The sequence below is a fragment of the Carex rostrata genome, chromosome 6 (genome assembly GCF_964058835.1).
Source record: "Carex rostrata chromosome 6, lpCarRost1.2, whole genome shotgun sequence".
NCBI classification, from domain to species: Eukaryota; Viridiplantae; Streptophyta; class Magnoliopsida; order Poales; family Cyperaceae; genus Carex; species Carex rostrata.
This window is the reverse complement of record NC_135923.1, coordinates 4,527,713-4,550,396: the sequence shown is the minus strand read 5'-3', so window position 1 is coordinate 4,550,396 and position 22,684 is coordinate 4,527,713. Positions and strand designations below refer to the sequence as shown.

The 22,684-nt window shown below is 33.3% G+C and overlaps 1 protein-coding gene and 1 pseudogene across 3 annotated transcripts; one reads left to right on the top strand and one right to left on the bottom strand.

The window, feature by feature from the left end:
* Window positions 1-8,893: 8,893 nt before the first annotated feature.
* Window positions 8,894-12,636, top strand: LOC144556096 (scarecrow-like protein 14 pseudogene; annotated as a pseudogene). The gene is made up of 2 exons (XR_013512212.1): window positions 8,894-8,998; window positions 10,340-12,636. The product of XR_013512212.1 is annotated as a scarecrow-like protein 14 pseudogene (transcript).
* Window positions 12,637-13,870: 1,234 nt separating this feature from the next.
* Window positions 13,871-16,851, bottom strand: LOC144555042 (uncharacterized). 2 transcript variants are annotated; one of them, XM_078303243.1, is made up of 7 exons: window positions 16,561-16,851; window positions 15,037-15,224; window positions 14,834-14,950; window positions 14,648-14,727; window positions 14,456-14,570; window positions 14,295-14,369; window positions 13,871-14,207 (listed from the first exon to the last, which is right to left on the bottom strand). In XM_078303243.1, exons 1-7 carry the CDS (start codon window positions 16,769-16,771, stop codon window positions 14,061-14,063), a joined length of 933 nt encoding a protein of 310 aa, XP_078159369.1. In that variant the 5' UTR covers window positions 16,772-16,851; the 3' UTR covers window positions 13,871-14,060. The 2 variants fall into 2 exon arrangements, with proteins under 2 accessions (XP_078159369.1, XP_078159370.1); XM_078303244.1 differs by having other exon boundaries at window positions 14,834-14,928; window positions 15,057-15,224; window positions 16,561-16,850.
* Window positions 16,852-22,684: the final 5,833 nt, after the last annotated feature.

Below are 22,684 nucleotides of genomic sequence, written 5' to 3'. Positions count from 1 at the left end.
ATGTAACGGGAGATCAAATTTTACATTGTTTTTCAAAATTATTTTATTATATTTTAGATGGGTAAAAAATCATTTGATTTACATTTTTTGGACCATTTAAAAGTAGTGATTTTCTACCTATTCAAACAAACAATAAAAAAGAATCTAAAAAAAATTGTAACATTTGGTTTTCAAACGTTTGTAGTAAGCGCTTTTAGTTATGTAAAAATAAAGTTCTTCAAGAAAAAATATCATTTCTTTCAATCTTCTTCTGTAAGATTTGAACTATGAGAAACCAAAGATAGAAACCTATGACCTTAATCTAGTAATCAAACCAAAATTAAACAACAAAGCTTTAATAATGAGCAAGCCAAAGAGAAAGGAACGAAGAACCTTGCTTGATCTTCTCATGAATTTATAAAGAATGCTAGACTATTAATTGAAATAGTTACATATACCATTGGATATAGTTTTGTCACGGGCCCACTCCGAACTCATGTATCAATGACTTACACCTTGTTTGGATAGAGAGTAGAGAAAGGGAGGGGAGGTGAAGAATAGAAGGGAATGGAATGGAATAGGAAAGAAGATTAACATATTTAACATTTTCATGTTTGGATGATTAATGAGGGAAAATAAATTTAACTTTCCTTTCCATCTTGTTTCTTGTTTGGTTAATTAAAATTATAGAAAGTTAATCAAATATTTTTAGTATATTTGACTATTATACCCTTTACAATAATGTGTAAAAAGAAAGAAGAATATAAATAAAAGTTTATGTGGTATGTACCACATGGCCTGGTGTGTCAAGAACAATGTTGTACCAAAAAAATAGATATGCTATATACATCCTCTGTGTGAATGCTCAACCCTGCAAAATTAACAACTGGGAATAGATACCACATCAATTGTTTTTTCGAACTGAAACTGGTCTTGCTAGAAATGTATGTTGAACTTCTCATGACCAAAAAATTTGTTCTTAATGAAAGCATGCATGTATAGACTAGGTCCAAAGGGTCATCAATACAACACCTTTTGTAGGTACTGTATCAAGAATACCATACTACCCTGACACCTGCATATAGTAGCAGTTTTTTTTTTTTTTTTTTTAGATTCAAGTCCCGTAGGTTTCTCTCATTAAAAACTGGAAAAGCAATCTACATTACAAAATTAAAAAACTAAAGTGCTTGAAATATAAATTAAAAGTAAAAATCTCTCTACTACTTTGAAGGCCCATTTAACAGCCCCGGTTCCACCCCTTTTCTTCTCTGCTCAAATACGAAATATGTTAGGGGCTAAGTTGAAAAAAAATTCCTCCATGCTTCTGACCACCTTACATCTTACCAGTATCTTCCAAAGTGTTTTTTTTTAGGAAAGTATCTTTCAAAGTGTTGATTTTTACTGATACGACAACAACATCTAAAAAAGAAAGATACAACAGCAGCTAAAAATAAAAGACTGAGTTATCTAGCTTAAAAGTAAACACATAAATCATCATTTTACTAAAATAAATCAAGGAAGAAACAAACAAACTCATTAAAATAAAATTGTTATTATCCCAAAATTCCAAGAACCAACACTACATCATCATTTTACTAAAAACAAATAACAAAATTGATGATCAACTACATCTTATTAAATTATTTTACCACTAATAATATAGAAATCCAATGCCCAATGACACATATTAAAATTCATAACTAACTAGAGATCATACTCATGAGTAGTTCCTTACGCTCTTCCAAAGGACAACCAAGCAGAGCTCCAAGCATATCAGGATTTTTAATCAAGAAGAGATATGCTGGCATTTTTTTGTTTGAATCAAGACTTAACTCAACAACATGATTCCATATTTCCTTTTCAGAAATAGGAAGGCGCTAGTTAGATTTCACTAGCTCTTCTGTAGATTTCATGATAGCATTAGCAACATTTTCAATTCCTTTTATTATCTCAGTTTGAACCTCTTCTCTTGAAGCTTTACCCTTCTGCCTCCTCCTTGCTTCAGGAGAATTTATGTTTTCCTCACCAACTCCTTCTAGTGTTGCCTCGTTCTGTGCCACCAAGCGATCAATCTCTGAAATATTTTCACCCTCGATCTCTTCGGTTTGTGCTGCCATTCGCTGCCTCATTTCTGATGGAGTCTCAGCATTTTCCCCTGTTGCTCGATCATGTCCATAAAGCTTAACTAACTTGTCGTAATGAAGAATTGGTTTGTTCATCCAATCAGCTGCTTCTGGGTGTGACTGAAGAATAATATGCAGGTTAATATTCTAATAACTTATAAGTCGCATTACAAAAATTGTACAAATTTTAAATTATAGGTTTGTCAATCATTGAAAAAAATAAATAAATGTACCTCAATTAATTTAGTCCAAACTTCCGGCTCTGCACTCCACATATTGGTGAAAGGGCTCCATTGGAAACCGCTTGAACCATTTCTAAAAATATCATAGCAAGTTCCAAAACCTCTCTTAATATACTTCATGTGATTTTTTATCCTTTCTTTATCAACAGGTTTGTCGGGAAAAATTTCCTTAAGCTCTTTGAGTATGTTGTCATATGCCTGTGTTGTGAATGTACCTCCAACTCGGTTTCCATGTTCATGTTGTTGTAAAAATGCATCAATTAAAGCTTCATCCATTGCATGAGACCAAGTAAGCATCTCTGCTCTATCTCCATTAGCTCCATTATTTTCAGTGTTGCTTGTTGCATTCTTTCTTTTCCCCATAACTCAAGAGCTGTAGTGAAATTGTATTATTATAATTTCAAAATAAATTAAACCTACATACTTCATCACATATATGACACACTAGATGAATTCTAGTACAATAATATTTAGGTACTATGTTGTACCAGTATTTAGATACTGTGTTGTACTCATGTACAAGGGCATACTTGTCTCTTTTTTTTTCCTGATACATTATATATATGTTTTCACTATTTTTTTTCTAATATAGGTTGGCCTATTGTCAGAGCATCTTCAATTAGAAATCCCAATTACCTTGCTGTATGAATGAATGCATTATCAATTTAATTATACTTTAACTTTGACCGATACTTATTTGAACTGGCAGACAAACACCTAATAAGAAATCAATTTAAGATGTAAAGAAGCACATTACACATTGCTCAGAAGCTTAAAAAAAAATTAAATTTTCAAAGTATCTAAACAAATCCATTTTCATGTATTATAATCCCTCCACATTGCTGCAGCTATTCCATCCCTAACTTGCTCTCCTCTAATCATCTCTTGAGGGTCTTCTCCTTCAACAACATCTACTGATTCATTTGCTCTATTAGCAAGTTCTGCATCAACTTGAGCAACAATTTGCCTATCGGGATCCTTATCTATTAAAAAATTGTGTAGGATGCAGCAAGCCACAATTATCTTTTTTTGTGCCTCCACACTGTAAGTTGGTATAGTGGAGCTTGCTATTATCGGAAATCGCTTTTTAAGAACACCAAATGCTCTCTCAATTGCATTGTGTAGAGATGCATGGCGGAGATTAAACAACTCACGAGGATTTCGAGGTGGATTCCTCGAGTACTCCTTCAAATGATAGCGTGTTCCTCTATATGGTGTAATCAAGGAACTCCTTGTCATAAATCCCGCATCAACAAGATAGTATTTTCCTATATTGAAAATTAAAGTATTGAATTATTTCTTAGAAACAATTCCTAATGAGTTCACTAACTTGAGATGATAACTTTAATTACCTTCTGGAATTTTGAGAGGATGAGATCGAGTTAATACATTTTTCATAATTCTTGAGTCAGATGCTGTTCCTTCCCAACCAGGTAAAATATAAGTAAATTTTAGATCAAATGAACAAGCTGCTAGTATATTTTGTGTTGGATATTCTTTCCTTCCACGATATCTTGGTGCATCTTCAGAAGAAACTCTCGCTCGCGCGTGTGTTCCATCAATAGCCCCAATACAATCCTGTTATCTTAAAATAAATTTAGATAATGCGGTTATCTATCTTACTTAAATAGAATAAATATATATATATATATATATATTTTACCTTGAAGTATGGATTGTATTTGTTGTTTGATGTTATTTCAACTGGAACTTCTGATCCATCTGATTGTTGGAAATAAATCTCCTCCAGCATAATTATTGATTTTAGAACATTATGAAAATGTCGACAGTTTGACTCTCCAGACCGACGAAAGAAGAAGCAAATTGAACCGTTCCTAACGTTATGACCCAATATGTAGAGGAACTTAGCAACTTGTTCTTCGACACATGCATGAAGACTTGGTTTAAGGCCACCGTACATCACTAGCCTTTTGCAGAAATCAATAAAGGCTTGAGGGCTCATCCTAATGATATCACGAGTTCTATGACTAACTGGGATTTCATTCAATAATTCTTGCCTCACTTCATCTCTTTTGTCTCGAACTTCTTGAGAAATTCGATTATCTGCCCGTTGTTCTAGTATTATCCAATAAACTAATAAACAAAGCACTTGCACTAATTGCATCACATGTTGACGATGGATGATGACACATATTTTTCTTTTCTAAATTTCTGGAAGCGGTCATTTTTACAAAATCTATAAAAAAAGGACGTAATAATTTATATATAAATGAACGACTACAACAAACAAAATAAATAAATAACTACATTAACTTCATACAGTAAACAAAAAACCATTTCCAACTTATTTACTGAATTTCATTCTCTGGTAAAACTAGTGTTGAGTACACAGGCTTCAAATTGCAAAAGAAAAAAAAACTTGAAATATTAAGTCGGGAATATTTTTTGAAAGAATTATTTTGTTTTATTAAAGTAATGCAACAATAACAATTATAAAAGAAGGTCAGGTAACAACAAAAAAAAAAAAGCAAGGTCGAATATTAATTCTGGAGATCATATTTCACAGAAGACCAAACATTTATCAGATAAGAAATAGTATTTCGTATTTATTAGGTTTTGACTTCCCCTCCCCAACCCACCACGAAACAATATTTAGGATCATACTGAAGTTCGATAAATATATATATAAAAAAAAAAAAACTAACCTGATCAATCAACTATGATGGCTACGGTGGCTGCTAGGTCTGTGGTGAAAAAAAATTGAATGGTAATTATATAGAAATAAGATATATAGGACAGGGCATTTGTGTCATTTTTTCTGAAAATATTTGCTACACAATTTCTTTCCATCCGTTACACCCCAAATCGGGAGGTAAATCGACTCTATTCATTACAGTTACACAAGGTTAACTCTTTCCCCTCCTGTACCCCTCACCTCCACCATAATTTTGTCAACCAAACACGATTGGAGGGAAAGTTTTTTATCTATTCCATTCCCTCCCCTCCTCTACTCTCCATCCAAACATGGTGTTAGAGGCATGAGATTCGACTCCCTAAAAAAGCAGCACCTAGAAGAAAAAAAAGAAAAGAAAAAAAAAGATACTTGAAAAAATTAACTGCCAAATAAGACAATGGTTCATATTTTTGCAAGCTTCTAAATAGCTAGCTATAGCGGTTTTGGACCCAGAAAGCTAAGCTACGGGCTAAAACTGCGCTAATCAAGCTACGACCGCTATAGCGGTAATAGCGGTCCGCTATAGCGCGTAGCGGCAATAGCGGTCCGCTATGCTACATGGGTTATGATTTTGCAAAAAAAATTTCTGAAAACATGATTTTGCAATTTTAATGGGCCTTAATATCTAGGTTGGGTTTTTTTTTACTTTATTAAGCTATATCAATACAATGGAACATGTACGAGCTATACCGCTATATCAATTAAATTTTGTATCATGCATTAATATATGGTAGTGGTATATTTTGAATATAAAATATATCGATAGTTTTTTAATTAGGGATATTTTGAATGACAATTTGAACTTTGTATTGGTTTAATATGAATATTAGAACTTCTTAATTAATTTGATATTTTTTTTCTTGATGAGACATTTTTACTATTAGTAGAAATATAAAATATAATTTTTGAAATAAAAAAACGCTATTTATAATAGCTTTCGCTAAAGCTTTTTTTTTGTCTCCCCGCTATAAACGCTATTTAGAAGCTTGTATTTTTGATATTCAGTTCTCTTAAAAGTGAAACTGTCAAGCAATGGTTAATTAAAGACAATGATAAGTTTTCTACCTCAAAGATTTCGGGTTCTTATTGTGTCGAGTAACTCACTTGTATATATTTTCGAGTGTGACTATAATAATAATATAGAGAGAGAGAGAGGGGTTGGATACTCTACTTTCATAAGCATATAAGGGCATATGCTAATAAGTTGTTTTTGCATTTTTAATGTTCAAATGGTTGATTTGAAGCGCTCAACATGTTATCCATATTAATATGTACTTGGAGACCAATTTTTACATTTTTTTTGGATTTCTTTTTTTTTTACTATTTTTCAAGCACATATTAATATGGAGAACATGTTGAGCGCTTCAGATCGACCATTTGAACATTGAAAACGTAAAAATGATTTATAAGCATATACTCTCATATGGTTATGTAAATGGAGTAGCCAACCTTATATATATATATATAGAGAGAGAGAGAGAGAGAGAGAGATGGGCTATGGTGCATTACAATGCATGGAGGGGTTTGTTCATTGGACCATAAATCTAAAATTCAAAATCCAAATGGCCGATCCAAACCGTTCATCTTGTTCTCCATATTAATATGTGCTTGGAGACCAAATTTTATATTTTTTTTCTGAATTTTTTTACTATTTATTAAGTATTTTACAAAATTGTTGATCCAACGGTGGCTGCTGATTTTACTGTTTTGTTAAGCCACCGTTGGATCAACAATTTTGTAAAATACTTAATAAATAGTAAAAAAATTCAGAAAAATGTAAAATTTGGTCTCCAAGCACATATTAATATGGAGAACAAGATGAACGGTTTGGATCGGCCATTTATATTTTGAATTTTAGATTTATGGTCCAATGCACAAACCCCTCCATGCATTGCAATGCACCATAGCCCATCTCTCTCTCTCTCTCTATATATATATATATATATATATTAGATAGTTGTACATATCAGTTCAGCATTGTCACAGTAAATCACTTGCAAAATTTGGGATAGCTAACAAACGACTATATAGAATTTAGCTATAAATACTCATGTAATCCTCGTGTAATTGATCAGAACAAATCAATAAAATTCATTTCACAGTCATCTCAAGTATTGAGAAGCTATTAACATTTAAATTATTGGCCGATGACTTGACTAGGCTTTCAAACTCATCTCACAAACAGGTACAACATTCACTGAGACATAACTATGTTCTCTAGTATGAATTTTTTTGATAAACCATAATTAAGAAAATAATTTTTACTAATCCAGCATGATTGTTTTTTCTTTTTTTTAAAACCAAAAGAACCGGAGGAGCCCTCCGGTCTCAATATTATACTTTTCTCAAGACCGGAGGAGCCCTCCGGTCTCCCTATTTTTATTCATTTTATTGCGGACTCCCTATTTTTATTCATTTTATTGCGGAAGTGTTGCGGAAGTGTGGACTGCGCCGCAGAAGATCCCACTAGGCACAAGACCGGAGGGACGGTTCAGTCCCAAAATTTACCCAAGTCAAGACCGGGGCCTTGGTCCGGTCTCTGCCTAAGATAGGTTTATGAAAAAGTGGTATACCCAACTAATACTCATTTTGCACAGTATGACAAGTAAATAAATGATTTCAAAGAGGTCAGTGTTCGTTCATTATTTTGTTCTATAATGATAGACTTCACTATTTATGTTTCTTTGGCATTTAGTACAAAGAAGGAAAATATCTCATGCAACAAAATTTACCTGAGAAACAGAGATTTTATATTCAAAAAATAAATAAATTATTAAATATATAAATAAATATAGGTCATTTGGTTTCCAATTAATCTTACAGGTGTAGGATTTTGGTAGAGTAACTGAACTTGATTTTATAAATTGTTAAATCAACCGTTGATATCATTTTTAATTTTACAACCTAAAATATGATAGTAATTGAAAAAAAAAAATCACTACAATCTTTAGATGAAAACTACCAACACAATGAAGAGGCCAATCTGTAAAAACACAATATTTTGCCGGTGCTTGATTATCAGCTAAAAATGACGGAGAAGAAAAAATTTAAGTTTTCTGAGTTTATAAAAATTGGTGAGATCGGAACCTCCTCCCGGTATTGAGGAAAGAAGAAAAGTGAAAAGAAAAAAGAAAAAAATGAATCGTTACACAGATGACTGCACCGATAAATAGGATTAAATGGGAAAATGAATAAAAATAGAGAGACCGGAGGGCTCCTCCGGTCTTGAGGAAAGTATAATGTTGAGCCCAGAGGGTTACTCCGGTCCTTCTGGTTTTTGAAAAAAAAAAAAAGGCAATCATGCTGGATTAGTAAAAATTATTTTCTTAATTATGGTTTATCAAAAAAATCCCTCTAGTATGGACATTATGGAGGGAACGTGTATTGGATGACTTGACAGAGAGGCTGTCAACGTGTATTGGGTAACTTCAATGTTATCACTTATCATAATATCATTTGCTCTGTTACTAGGCCGTAACACTTTAGTCTGCGTATTTTTGTCACAAAAGATCCTGCACAGAAATTGCAAAGTTATAGAAAAATCAAAGAGGAATAGACAGCGGGCTTAATTCACATACTTTGCCTATGATTTCTTCGTGAAATCGGAATATCACCAACTTTTGTCAAAAAAATATACATTTGCTATGAACTTTATTTATTGTCTTTACACTTCCAAAAGTAAGAATAATAAATTCATCGACTTTGAAAAGCCCCCAAACTCAAGGAAGAAAAGACTACGGTCAAGTGTGTAACAAGTTGTCTTAAACAAGAGTAGTGACTCGCTATACTTTATCTTGAAATTGATAAATAGAAACCGGATTTGATTGTACTGACTAGACTACAAGACCAGTAAAGACCAAGGACAAGAGACCATTAGTTCCGTGTTTCTTTTGAAATCTCGTCGTGATTCCTTGCTCTGGTTCTGAGAAGTGATCAGGCTTACCTAATTTCTTTCTAAGGTACCTCTCCTTTCTTTTTTCCCCTAATTATCTCTTTCTGTGGTGCTATGCTATCTGTGTAGTGAGGTCGTTTGCCTAAAAGGATTAAAAGCGTGTTCTCCTGCATTTATAAGTTCCTTTATTCTTAAACATGTAATTTTGTTTCACCATAAAAATCACTTCAGGTGCTTTTTCAGCAAACATAATTTAATAGTGACAACTAAAATCTGTTCCCGTTCTGTAAAAATTGTGTCCAATTATCTTTAATTTCGTCAAATTTTACCTGATTCATGCCCCAAATCGGATTTCTACCCGTACTGATTAAAAATTTGACTAGATTTAGGCCTCAATCATGTTTCTGCTGATACCAATTGTTGCAGGTGAATAGCTTTTGGCTAGCTTCTTGTTTCTTTCTTGGGTTACAGGCTCTTTTTTAAGAAGGAACTTAAGTTCAAGTTCTTCACAATAATTTCAAGAGCGAGGCTATGGTACCATGCATAGCCCGGATTGGTCCGTACTGCGGATCAATATTTTTGTTTTCAAAATCGTAACGGTTGATCCGAACTATTCAACATAGTCTCCATATGAATATGTTTACAAAATCGTAAACTGTAAACTAAATTTTACATTTTTTTAGAATATTTTTACTATTTTTTTAGATGGGTAGAAAATCACTGTTTTGGATGGTCTGGAATTTTTAGTTCAAGTGGTTTTCTACCCATCTAAAAAAATAGTAAGAAAATTCTGAAAAAATGTAAATTTAGTTTACAAGTACATATTCAAATGGAGATCATGTTGAACGGTTCGGATCAATCATTATGGCTTTCAAACCAAAGATTTGAGCCCATAGTGCGGGCCAATATGCTCTATGCATAGTACCATAGCCTCACTCTAATTTCAAATATATATTGGGGTTATGAACTTAACTTTTGGCAAACTTAGCTGCACTTCAGCAAGCCAGTTGTTGCGAACCATATAAACTACAGCTTGGTTTTGCTGATATACAAATGAAACTAAGGGCTTAAAGAATTTTGATGGATTTTTTAGAGCATATAATGGAAAAGTCTTAAAAAGATTAATTTGATCATCCATTTTTATGGTCAACAAAAGAAAGATTGTACACTTTTGAAAGAATATGATTATTAGAATTCAAATTAGATATTTTAGGATATTGAATAGCAATATAATAAAATTTCTGAATTATTGATCTACAAACAGATGCTGGATAGTACATCTTGTTACTAATATTAAATTTTTATCATCATCACCAGCATCAATTATCATCAATATGGATGAAGCAGGATACCAATTAATTTTGTAAACAATGTATTTGTTAATATCTTTGTTCAATTCTGTATGTAGGTTGTGTCATCCTCTAATTAAACCAATGGAGAATACTTCAAATGATGCAGTTTTAAAGAACAAAAATTCATTGCCCTCGGATAACAACACAAACAATGCATTAAAGGAAAATTCCAACGGTATGATTGATGTGACCTTGAACTACTTGAGCAAAGTACTGCTGGAAGAAGAAATTCATGAAAAGGATAATATGAACCCTGCTCTTTGGGCCATGGAAAAAGATTTTTATAATATTCTTGGCCAGGAATATCCATTTCTTTTGAATTTGTCACGTTCTGACCAACCAGAAGCAGACCCTACTTGTACCTATTACCCTTGGAAATATCAAATTGGTTCTTCTTCCGCAGAAGTATCTGTTTTGGGGTTCAACCAAGTAGTGGAAAAAGGAACAAATGTTCTTCCAAGTGCTGATAAGATGGCGATTAATTTTGAAGCTAACATGAACTTGTGTCCTTCTGTACACGAGGGAAATGTTGATAGGGTTAAAGTCAATTTGGACAATGAAGAGAACGAAAATCAATTTTCAACGATAAACAGGTCCAGGGGTAAAATCAGATCCAATGACCAGGATTTGGACCTCATAGAGGGGCGCAACTGCAAAATCTCAACACCTAATTTAGAGGAACCAGCCAAAGATGCAATTTTTGATGAAGTGCTTCTTTGCCCTGATTTTTGCGCAAAAGAAGTTGTTGGTCTAAGAGAAATCATGCAAACAAAGGCATACAGTGGAAAGAAAATCCAAGAGAAAATTCCTGATGTTAAAGATCTTCTAATCCATTGTTCTCATTTAATAGCTGCTAATGACCGACAAGCTGCAGGAGGACTCCTAAAAGAGATAAGAAAGCAATCTTCTCTTGATGGAAACGGGAATCAAAGGCTTGCCCATGTGCTTGCTGATGCACTTGAGGCCCGATTGACAGTTACTGGGAGTGAAACCTACACTAGATTTGTTGCAAAACGGATTTGCACCACCGACCATTTAAAGGTCCATCGCCTGTATATGACAGCAGCTCCTTTTTTGGGAATTTCTTTGTATTTTGCTAATCAAACTATCCTCAAAGCAGTAGAAAAAGCTTCAAAGCTGCACATAATTGATTTTGGTATCTATATTGGTTATCAATGGCCATGTCTAATCCAAATTTTGTCTAACCGAAAGGGTGGGGCCATAAAACTTCGGATTACCGGCATAGAATTCCCTCGGCCAGGATTCCGTCCTGCTGAATTAGTAGAAGAGACTGGGCAGAGGTTGATTGAGTATGCTAGAATGTTCAATGTTCCTTTTGAGTACCATGGTATAGCGTCCCAATGGGAGACCATTGGCGTAAATGATTTCAAAATTGAAACAGATGAAGTGCTGATAGTTAATAGCATATACCGCTTCAGGCAGCTTGGAGACGAAACAGCTGGCTTAGATTGCCCAAGGGATAAAGTTCTTAAACTCATAAGGCATGTTAGACCACACATTTTCATTTTTGGAAACTTTAATTGGACGTTTAGTCCCTTCTTCGTCACACGCTTCAAACAGACCATGTCACTGTACGAAACAATGTTTGATTTACTGGACACATCAACTCCACGGGACGATAAGGTAAGGCAAATCATAGAAAGAGATATGTTTGCTCGTGACGCTATAAATTTCATTGCATGTGAGGGAACAACTCGGATAGAAAGACCCGAGACCTACAAAAGGTGGCACCAAAGGATAGTGAGGGCCGGGTTTGAACAACTACCACTGGATCAAATCATTGTGAAGAAATGTAAGAAGACCTTCGGAAAATTTTATGATGACAATAGGTTTTTTGTAGAAGAAGAAAGTAATTGGTTTCTTCAAGGATGGAGAGGAAGAATACTTTATGGTCTTTCCACCTGGAAACCAAAGTAGTAACGTGCCTCTGATTCTCGTTGATGCTGCGCACATAATGCACAGAATAAGGCGAACTCAAAAAATGGAATTCAGATTCATCTACTATCGGGTCCGGATCCCCTAAAGTAACCCTATTTTTTGGGTTTTGAATCGGCACCGTCCGATTCAAATCTGTTGCTCGGGATCGCTTTGGAATTCGAATCCATCGCTCGGAATGTGTGCGCTCCATTCAGGATGGATTGTCACGGATTCGAATCGGACGGTCCCAATCTAAAACCCAAAAATTGAGTTACTTCACTGGATTTGGATCTGAATTCCTGCATTATTTACATTAGCAACTTTCATTAATTTTTGTTTAGTTGAAATGTAATATAGATTTAAATTACGCTATATTTATGCATCATTTCTGTATATAGCAACTTCTATGGGTTTTTTTTTTTTTTGTTAACATAAATGTATTGTAATTTCATATTATGTAAATTCTTGATGTTAAGGTTTCAAAAAAAAAAATCTTGATGTTTTGCATACGAGATAATGTAGGTTTAGTTATTTTAAGAAGGTGGTTGGAAGTGTTATTCTGTCTTCCAATACTATATCTATTACTAATGGTGTTCAAAGATATTTTGATTATTTGTCACCACAAAACTAATAGTATTAAATGAAATTTATGGTTGAGCGGGGCAGACGTTATTGCCATATATTGAAATATGTGTGGAGTATTTGACGAAATTTAAAGTTTGTAGGTTGTTTTGTATGTTACAAAGTAAATGTTTAATCGTTTTTTCTATACCAATAACCCCTTTTAACCCCCCATCATATTATTTAATAAAAAAATAACAAATAAATAAATATATTAAACGCATTATTTACATAATGTAATTAAAAATAAAAAAATATAATTATTGATTCAATTATGTTAATAAATATAAATTACTTTTTTAAATAAAAATACAAAATATATAAACCAGTCTAATCATAGTAAAAATTATATAATAATAAAAATAAAATGTATTATATGTAATTTTACATTTATCAATTATCATTATATTTTTATAATATAATGGGTATGAAATAATTTTTATCCGTAGTTTTATCATTACTTTTAACGAAATTATTGTTACTCATACATGCCTTATCAATACGTACGAGATCACCAAAGGAAGAACGACGGCTAAAGCGGTGACGGACGACAACATACGAAAATCTAGCGAAAAAAAAAACTACTGTTTTGAGAGTCGTCTGAGCGGCTGGCTTTTTTCATCATTGTCGTCTGGTGGTGGCATATCGAGTTACGAGTTGTTGGTACATATTGTCGGTTTGTTTTTTTTTTTCTCCTATTCTTTTGTATTTTTTTTTCTTTGAAAATAGAAGAGTAGGTGGAACAAATTATAAATATAGTTATTATATTATATTTTTGTTGTTGTTGTTTTGTGTTGGTTATTTGTTTGTGTTATATTTCTTCTTTTCTCTCTTGCTCTAATAACATTTTATGGCTCCAACTGGTGGATCTCCCTCTGAGAGGTGATTGATTTAGTTTCTGATCTGATTGATTCAGTGCTTTTCCAGTTGCACACTTCTCTAAACGGTGATTGTTTTGATTCGATTGATTGAATTTTTGGCCTAATATGATTCAGTGCCTTCTCAACCGTGTACATATCAGTTCAGCATTGTCACAGTAAATCACTTGCAAAATTACCGTTACAGTGGATTTGAAAATTTGACCAATAGCCCAAATGACCTTACAAAAAAGAACCTAATCTGATACATCAAAAAATCCGAATACAATACAACTTTGCTTAAAAAGCAACAAAATTTCCTACAAATACAAAACAGCAATAAATAATAGTATATTTTGAATTAATCCATGTCAGATGCATCCTCTTCTTCTCCATAAACCATTTCATCTATCTCTTCATCTTCTTGGTCATCTTCGTGTTCTTCGCTTGCATCACCCATGACCTCATCTATTTGAGTTCTTGTTGTTTGTTCTCCAGCCATGTCAATCTGATGTAACATCATAAATAAAAATATTATTGATAACAGTCACAATCATAATAGTAATTATAGCATATAATTACAATAATAACTAACCTGTTTCCTTATAAGCTGCAAACGACCCGATAGCTTTAATAACTCTTGCAAGAGTCCAGATTTTATCACAATTGTCTGCAAAGAAAAGAAATGTTTAATTACAATTTTAATACCTTCAATGATAGAACTGAAGGGAAAACAAAGTTACCCGGAATTAGTACCTCTTGCAAGTCGTCAAATAATTTCAACGAGGATTTACGAGATAAGATATGATGACCATGATACACCAGCAAGCAATACATCCATTCAAGAATTTTATTTGAGCTCTTAGCAGATCTGTATAGAGTAAAGACTTTAAATTAACAACCATCAATAATTGCCCTAAAATGAATGATAATTTTAATACAATATACCTTATTCTCCAAGCAGAGACTAAGTTATCGAATAATGGGCCCACCTCATCAGAGCTCATGGCATTCACATGTTGTCTTATCTTTTAAAAGAAACAGAATTAAAAAGCAAATTAGAAGCAAAACAAAGCACAGTTAAGAAACTGCACTTCAGGATAACAATGAAACAAAAGGAAAGCAGTATAATACCATTCGCATCGACCAATTCTTCTCAATTTGTATACCGATGGCAGAGCTTAAATCAATTTTCGCACCAAGAAGACCCAATTCTCGCATCCTATCCTCTATGCATATATATAGATTCCTCTTGCAATGTAATTTTTTGTGCACCTTTACAATCCAAATTTGAGTAAGTACAACATAAATAATGAACACAAATTAATTACAATTACATGTTTCAGATTTATATTACCTTTCTTGACAGGCAAGGATACGGTTGTACTGGGCTCAAGACCCAAAATGGGTTTCAAATCTACAGTTGAGTCTGTTAACCCGTCGTGTTTTCTTTTCTTGTCATGCGCATATAGCTTTGGAAGAGGGAGAATCGCATCCTCTGCATTGGCCCGGTCTAACGCTGTAACTGTTTAATTTGAAAACAAATAAATAAATATTAACCAATGTAGTTTTTCTTATAAAAATTAAAAAATTACAGAAGATGCAAACTCCTCGCATGCAGATATTTCAATATTTGAGGGGGCAGTTGAAAACTAATATATTTTTCTTGTCACCAGGTGGTGTGTGTGTGTGTACTGCCAGTAACAATATCAAAGTTAAATGGTAGCATGATGAGTATAGGGAAACAAATCTGCTGGTTATTCCCAGTGTTTTAAAATGCAATTTTGTTCGTGCATGCGGAAGGCCATGCCGTGCGGATTTGTATGCGGTTTTATTATGCATTGTTAAAGAAATATAGATAAATTATAACAAACTTATATCACAACAGTTGTCTAGACTAGTGGTTTGTGCTCTTTACCATAGTCATGTATTTTAATCTCCTTCAATGCAAAAATAATTTATGGGCTTTTTTCAAAACCGCATATGCGGCCACATATCGAATCCGCATGACAGCATATACGGCCGTAGATTCAAAACCGCGTGAACTTGATTGCATGAGGTTTTGTATTGTGGAAGGCCACCGCATATGCATTATGCGACCGCATTTAAAAACACGGGTTATTTCGATAGAATAACAAGAACCTATTATTCCGATCCCATCCGTTCAAATTCTTCCATGCGCGAATCTCGATGAAGAAATTTTTTCATGTGCAAATCTCAGCAAATTTGAACGATTGAGATCAGAATAACAGGTTCCTGCTATTCCATTGGAATAACAGCAGATTTATTTCCTGAGTATAGGCACAAACTACAACATGATAACCATGGTTAACTTCCTTTTCGTCTTGAATGAGACCATACAACACCTCATGTTAAAAATTCATGAAACCCTATTCCAACTAAAAATCACACTAAACATGATAAAGAAAAAAAATAGGGGAAATTTCATGTATACCTCTCAAAAACTTAAAATTATGTATTTCCTCCTCTAAAGTCCGTAATATCATATTTACCTTATGTATGTGTCACAAGCGGATAATGAACCATTTGTACTTGGAAACCGATCAATTAGAAGACGGGACATTTTTCTTACACAGCTATGTATTTTTATTTTTTGTTAAAGGGTAAAATGGGTACTATAAATTTAAAATGATTTTTATTAGAAAAGCCAATAAATGATTTTTATTAGAAGGGTAGACATGATATTAAGAATTTTAGAGGGGGAGACATAATTTCGAGATTTTTGAGGGATATACATGAAATTCCCCCAAAAATATGAATATATACAAAAAGAAAGATGGTAATACTTCAATTTTCATTATACAAAAAGAAAGATGGTAATAATTAAATCTTCATTATACCTTGAGTTTTCACATCTTGACTCTTCTGAGAACCAGCACGACCCCGTACCGGTAAGAGGACCCCCACTCGAGCCGGCTCTAACTTCACATCAACACCATAACATACAGAAACCCTCTCAAAGCACGGCTTAACTACCGACCCATAAGCTGCCACCACCTGTCCACATGCCTCCTCCATCAGTCCTTGAATTCTCGCACCAAAGATCCCCATGTCGCCCTTGCTAACCCTCTCAGCCGAAATTTTAGTGGGCTTCTTGTCTCTTAAGTCGCTAATACCGGTACCGTACCAAAAGTAGCAGATGCCAGGTTCGGAAACCGCAAGAAGGTATTTACAACCCTAATACAACACTCCAATTGAAGGTATTTCGAGCATTATAGTAATGTCCCCATATGGTAATATAATTGGGCATTTACAACCCTAAAACAACACTCCAGTTGAAGGTGTTTGGAGCACTCTAGTAGTGTCTCCCGATGGAAAGATAATATGGCATTTATAACCCTAGTACAACACTCCAATTGAAGGTGTTTGGAGCACTATAGTAATGTCTCCAAATGGCAATATAATAGGGCAATTACAATCCCAATACAACACTCCAATTGAAGGTGTTTGGAGCACTCTAGTAGTGTCTCTAGATCGCAAGATAACAAGGCATTTACAACCCTGAAACAACACTTCAATTGAAGGTGCTTGAAGTACTCTAGTAGTGTCTTTATATGGCAAGATAATAAGGCATTTACAACCCCAATACAACACTCCAATTGAAGGTATTTCGAGCACTATAGTAATGTTCCCATATGGTAAGATAATATGGCATTTACAACCCTAAAACAACACTCCAGTTGAAAGTGTTAGGAGCACTCTAGTAGTTTCTCCAGATGGAAAGATAATATGTCATTTATAACCCTAGTACAACACTCCAATTGAAGGTTTTTGGAGCACTATAGTAATATCTTCATATGGCAAGATAATAGGGCAATTACAATCCCAATACAACACTCCAATTGAAGGTGTTTGGAGCACTCTAGTAGTGTGTCTCCATATGGGAAGATAGTATGGCATTTACAACCCTAATACAACACTTTGATTGAAGGTGTTTGGAGCACTCTAGTAGTGTCTCCAGATGGCAAGATAATAAGGCATTTACAACCCAAAAACAATACTCTATTTGAAGGTGTATAATTTTAACCAATTTTGGACTTCTACACATATAAAGGATGTATTTAATCAAAAGAAGGCAGATTATTTGTTTAGATGGCTCAGATTCAATCCGAAAAAAAACAGTAAATCATAACCCTTGCAGGATCTAGACATTAAGCTCCTTAATAAGGAGGAGAGATATACATTAGTATCATGCCGTGCTTTGTAACAGGGACATATTATAAGAGAAAAAAAAAATCATAGAAAATGACATATTTTCATAAAAAAAAATACATTATGATTCTCATTGGTTTTTTTCTAAGAAGAAAACCTATAGATATATATATATATTAATCTCAAGAATCCAAATATTGCATTGCCAAAAAGAGAGAAAGTTATAAAAAAAACATACAAATAATAACTACCTACTTTAAGCATCCATGACTCTTAATTTAAAACAGAAAAGGGACCCATCAACTCGCCTTTTGCAACCTGGTAAAAAGAAAAAGGCAAGGGACCTATTTGTGACCGTCTACATTTTGTCTTGACAACTCCTTCTCCTCTTACCAGCAAATATGGTGATGTCCTAGAAATTGAATGAAAATTAACTAAACCGCAATGTAAAAACTAGCTAAAACGCAACTAAGATCCTAATTAAACTACTGACGAATGAACTGCATTGCAGTCCCACATTGTTCATATTTTTGACACATTTCATGCATTAAGTAGTATGAACACCTATTCTTTGACAATAGCAATGCAGTTACAAAAAGTAAGAACTCAGCTCACTATTTTTTCCCTATTCAAAAGAGCTAAAAGATGATTTTTCAAAATTGTTGCATAATTTTAATCTATACAACCTAAATGTTTGAAAATGCATAGAAGTGATGTTTGAACGACATGTCTAGAGGTCTACACAACTTAATTTCAAACATTTTATTAAGGATTTCATCAAATTTAACTGGTCAACTCACAATTGACTGTAAAGAAATATATTAATTTTTCTTACAGCCGCGAAAAATCTGGCCTAAAAAATGTTGATCCAGGCTATTTGCCGCAGTCTTTCTAATAAATCGAATTATATTGTATTTCATCTATTTTAAAGAAATATATTAAACATTTCTAATATTTCAATACAAAAAATAAATTAATTAAAAAATTATGTTTTGTAAAAAAAAAACACAAAACCGGGGAGAATCTCACCGGTTTCTTTTCTTGAAACCGGTCAAAATCTCACCGGTCTCATGCAATTTGGGAAACCGGTGAGATTTGACCGGTTTGGGCAATTTTCAAAATCTTGCACAAAAGTGGGTACAACTTGAAATTTATTATTTTTTTTTAATATTAATAAAAATTTCGAAAAGATGATTTGGAACTTTAGATATTTCTCTTATTATATAAAAAAAAAAGATAAGCAGCTTTTTTTTTTTAACATTTCATGGGCACAAATGAGATTTTTGATGTTTAAGATTTTTGATGTTTAAGCTTTTACAAGGGTATTTGCAACACTCTTTCAACAGTTAAAAATTTATTTTATCTCTGCATTCAATTCAGCACCAAAGTCTTTACCATCTACAGGAAATGATGCCACAAAGATAAGTATAATTAAAAAGAACCTAACCCACGATATAGAAAAATAATCATTTTTTGATATATAAAGAAAGTATACTACAAATATAAAAGTAAGGTTTCTCTTATAAAATGAACAATTACTTGTCCAAATAAAGAATCAGTACACTGGTTCTAAGCTTCATGTCAAATGCTCAACAAAACACAAGAATAAAGTTTGAAACAAAATTAAAAATAAATGTCAGACTTCTCTTGTCGGGTTTAAATGAAAGGCAATAGAGCTTAGTAATATGATAACTAAGATTGAAAAATGAATTAAAAACTTCTTTAATTAGACAGTCTGAAATTGCTAATCTTGTCAGACATCACTTTTATCTTGCTGTCGATATTGTCACAAGATACATATATATTTCAATCCTAAATTAGCTAAATCAGTTAGAAAAATCTATAGAATTTGTTAAATTTGATATTTTACCATGACTCTTACCAAAGTTTTTTTTTTTTTTTGGAAGGTCAGTGGCTTTAAGTGTCAATTAACAATTTTATTGATAAGAAAAACTATTTTAATCCTATTCCTAACCCTCTCTAATAGAAATCATGCGTCCTCTTCTGGATACGAACTATTTCAGACATAAAATATATTTGCCGACTATTTCAGATAATATATATATTTGCAGACTATTTCAGGAAAAATATTTCTCAATTTTCACGTCTAGCTCAAATTGATGGACGACAGAAATTAATTAAGTGTGAAATTTAGCAAACTGATCAAATATTAAAAATAGAATCAAAGTTTATAAATATCTTTCGTCTATAAATAGTCAAAGGAGAGTCGAGCCTATATATTTTTAACGTGAGACTATATCTATATTTTCAGGGTACCATTATATATTTCGTTTTATATCATTGATATTGGTTCTTTGTTATCTATTTCTCAGAAATTTGTAACAGCACACCGATGAAAAGTTTTATGGATACATTACTGTCAATATCTTGTGTTCGTTTAGAAACTGTGAAGGCAAAAGAAGAACGAAAGTATTCTAGGATTATTAGGACAAAGTTTCGACCAGTGCTTCTAGCTTTTCAGAAGGTACGGACTAATATTTTAATTTTATTATTCGTAGGTTTTGATTTTCAGACTGCTTGGAAGTCTCTTTAACAAATGAAATTAAAATCTGGTCTGAATTTCTATATGATTTTGTTGAACTTATAATATTTGTGCCTTTTACTGTTCCAAGAATTCAAGTTCTTCATGCATCATGTACAACAATAACATAACCCAGGCGCGGAACCAAGGGGTCAAGCGGGGGCCAGGCACCCCCCAACAATTTGTGTATGCATGTGAAATCAAGGAGATTTTGTTTGTTTGCATGTTTAGTTGCATGTGTATCTATAAATAAATTTGTGTATGCCTCCCCCCCTCCTCCCAAATTCAGATCCTGGTTCCGCCCCTGGTCTAACCTAAAGGACAAAATTGTGTACGTCCGTATATAACATTTAAGCTTTTAAATCGCAATTTGCATGATGTTGCAGAGGGTTAAAAAAATATATTACGAATATCAAGGAAATACAAATCCTATATCCTACGTTAATTTTTTTTAGTTCAAATGGAAATATTAGTTGAGGTATACAAATTACAACAAAAAGAATTAAAAACAATTTTAATGATTTTGAAATAATTGTAGTTAATAATTAAATTATTTAAAAGAAATATAGGTTAAAAGACAATTTATCCACTGTAACACTACGGTCGTGAGAGCTATATTTTTCCATTTTTTGGGATAGTGTTTTATTTGGCCTTAAAAAACTATGGAAAATTACATTATTTGTGGTTTAATTAGAACCGTATGAAAACACTGAAAAGTACTTAATCTTCACTTGTTTCGTCAAACGTAAGCAGGGCCTTCACAAAGCTAAGAAAGTATTAACAAGTCGTAGAGAAGATCAGAACAGAAGGGAATGGGCAAATCTTAATATAGAATTGCTTCATCTGATATCGAAGAAAATGGAAAGCATTTCGAACTTCATCATTTTTCGTGCTGTGTGTAAGGATTGGCGCTTGGCCACTGACCCAACTGATGCTCCCGCGCAACTCCCTTGGCTTATCTGGCCAACTGTTCCAAAAGAAAAGCGACCCTTCGACCCAAGACAATTTCCATTTAGACTGGACAATGCATACTTTGTATACTCTCTCTCATCTGAGGCAACCCAACGAATCCACCTTCCGGTAAATAATGTACCTATAGCGACGTCATCCGCTGGTTTCATGCTTGTTTATGATTATCCTTCCTCTATTTTCTTCCTCAATGTGCTTACTGGTGCCAAAGTTACCCTTTCTTTTTTGAACCCTTCATTGCTTTATAATATCAAAACCCTTGGCCATAGCTTTAGCCATAATTCGAGCATTGTGGACACTGAGATCTCTTTATTAATTAATCAATAACTTTGTTGATGCTATAGATTTTAATACCGAAACAATGAAATATCAATTTGTCAGATTTCAACCACCTAATACTATCAAACGCATCTCAATTATACTTCCTAAGCCAGCTGTGTTTGGGTACTACAAAGCAAGGATATTTGCGTCAATTAAAAAACAAAGAGCCACTTGGGTTTATGACGCTTCGAGTGGAACTAAGACAAGCATAGAGATACCGCATCCAGGTGGGTGTGTTAATTTTAATTTTAATTTCTTGGTTGATGAAATGGGAGATCTTTTTGGGGTGATGTCATACGTTCGCAGCTCATGGAAATTTGAGGTATACCGTCTGGAGCATACAGATGATTTTGGTTGTTGTCGATGGTTTAAAATGAATGGGATTGGAGATCGAGTTCTCTTCTTGCAGGATGATAATTATGGTTTTTGTTTGATGGCCAATGATATCAAGGGACATAAAGGAAACTATATCTATTACAAAGAGAAAAGTTTTTATTGCCACGAACTTTTTACTGGTCGTCTTTGTCGGTATGACATCGGAGATGGGACTACAGAACGGCTGGGCATGACATCACCGGAAGCCCTATGGTTTGTGCCGAGTCTGTGCTAGCTTTAGCACCTACACATTGTTTTCATTTTGGTTTTTATTTTTGTAATGCGCAAGAGTTTTTGCAGTATTGTGTATTGGACTGTTTAAGTGGTGTATGTAGAGGATATATATATACACACTAGTATCATACTGTGCTTTGCAACAGGGGCATATTATAAGAGAGAAAAAAATTATAGAAAATGATATATTTTCATAAAAACAAATTACATTATGATTCTCATTGATTTTTTCTTAAGAAGAAAACCTGTAGATATATATATATTAATCTCAAGAATCCAAATATTACATTGCCAAAAAGAGAGAGAGTTATAAAAAAAAACATACAAATAATAACTACCTACTTTAAGCATCCATGACTCTTAATGTAAAA

What these genes read in the sequence shown, in the direction of transcription:
- LOC144555042 (XM_078303243.1), bottom strand. Translation starts at nt 16,771, where the DNA reads ATGGGGATCTTTGGTGCGAGAATTCAAGGACTGATGGAGGAGGCATGT. An exon ending in GTAATATAAATCTGAAACAT is followed by an intron (nt 14,951 to 15,036) that starts GTAATTGTAATT and finishes TTACATTGCAAG; the next exon opens with AGGAATCTATATATATGCAT. An exon ending in AGAATTGGTCGATGCGAATG is followed by an intron (nt 14,728 to 14,833) that starts GTATTATACTGC and finishes TTCTTTTAAAAG; the next exon opens with ATAAGACAACATGTGAATGC.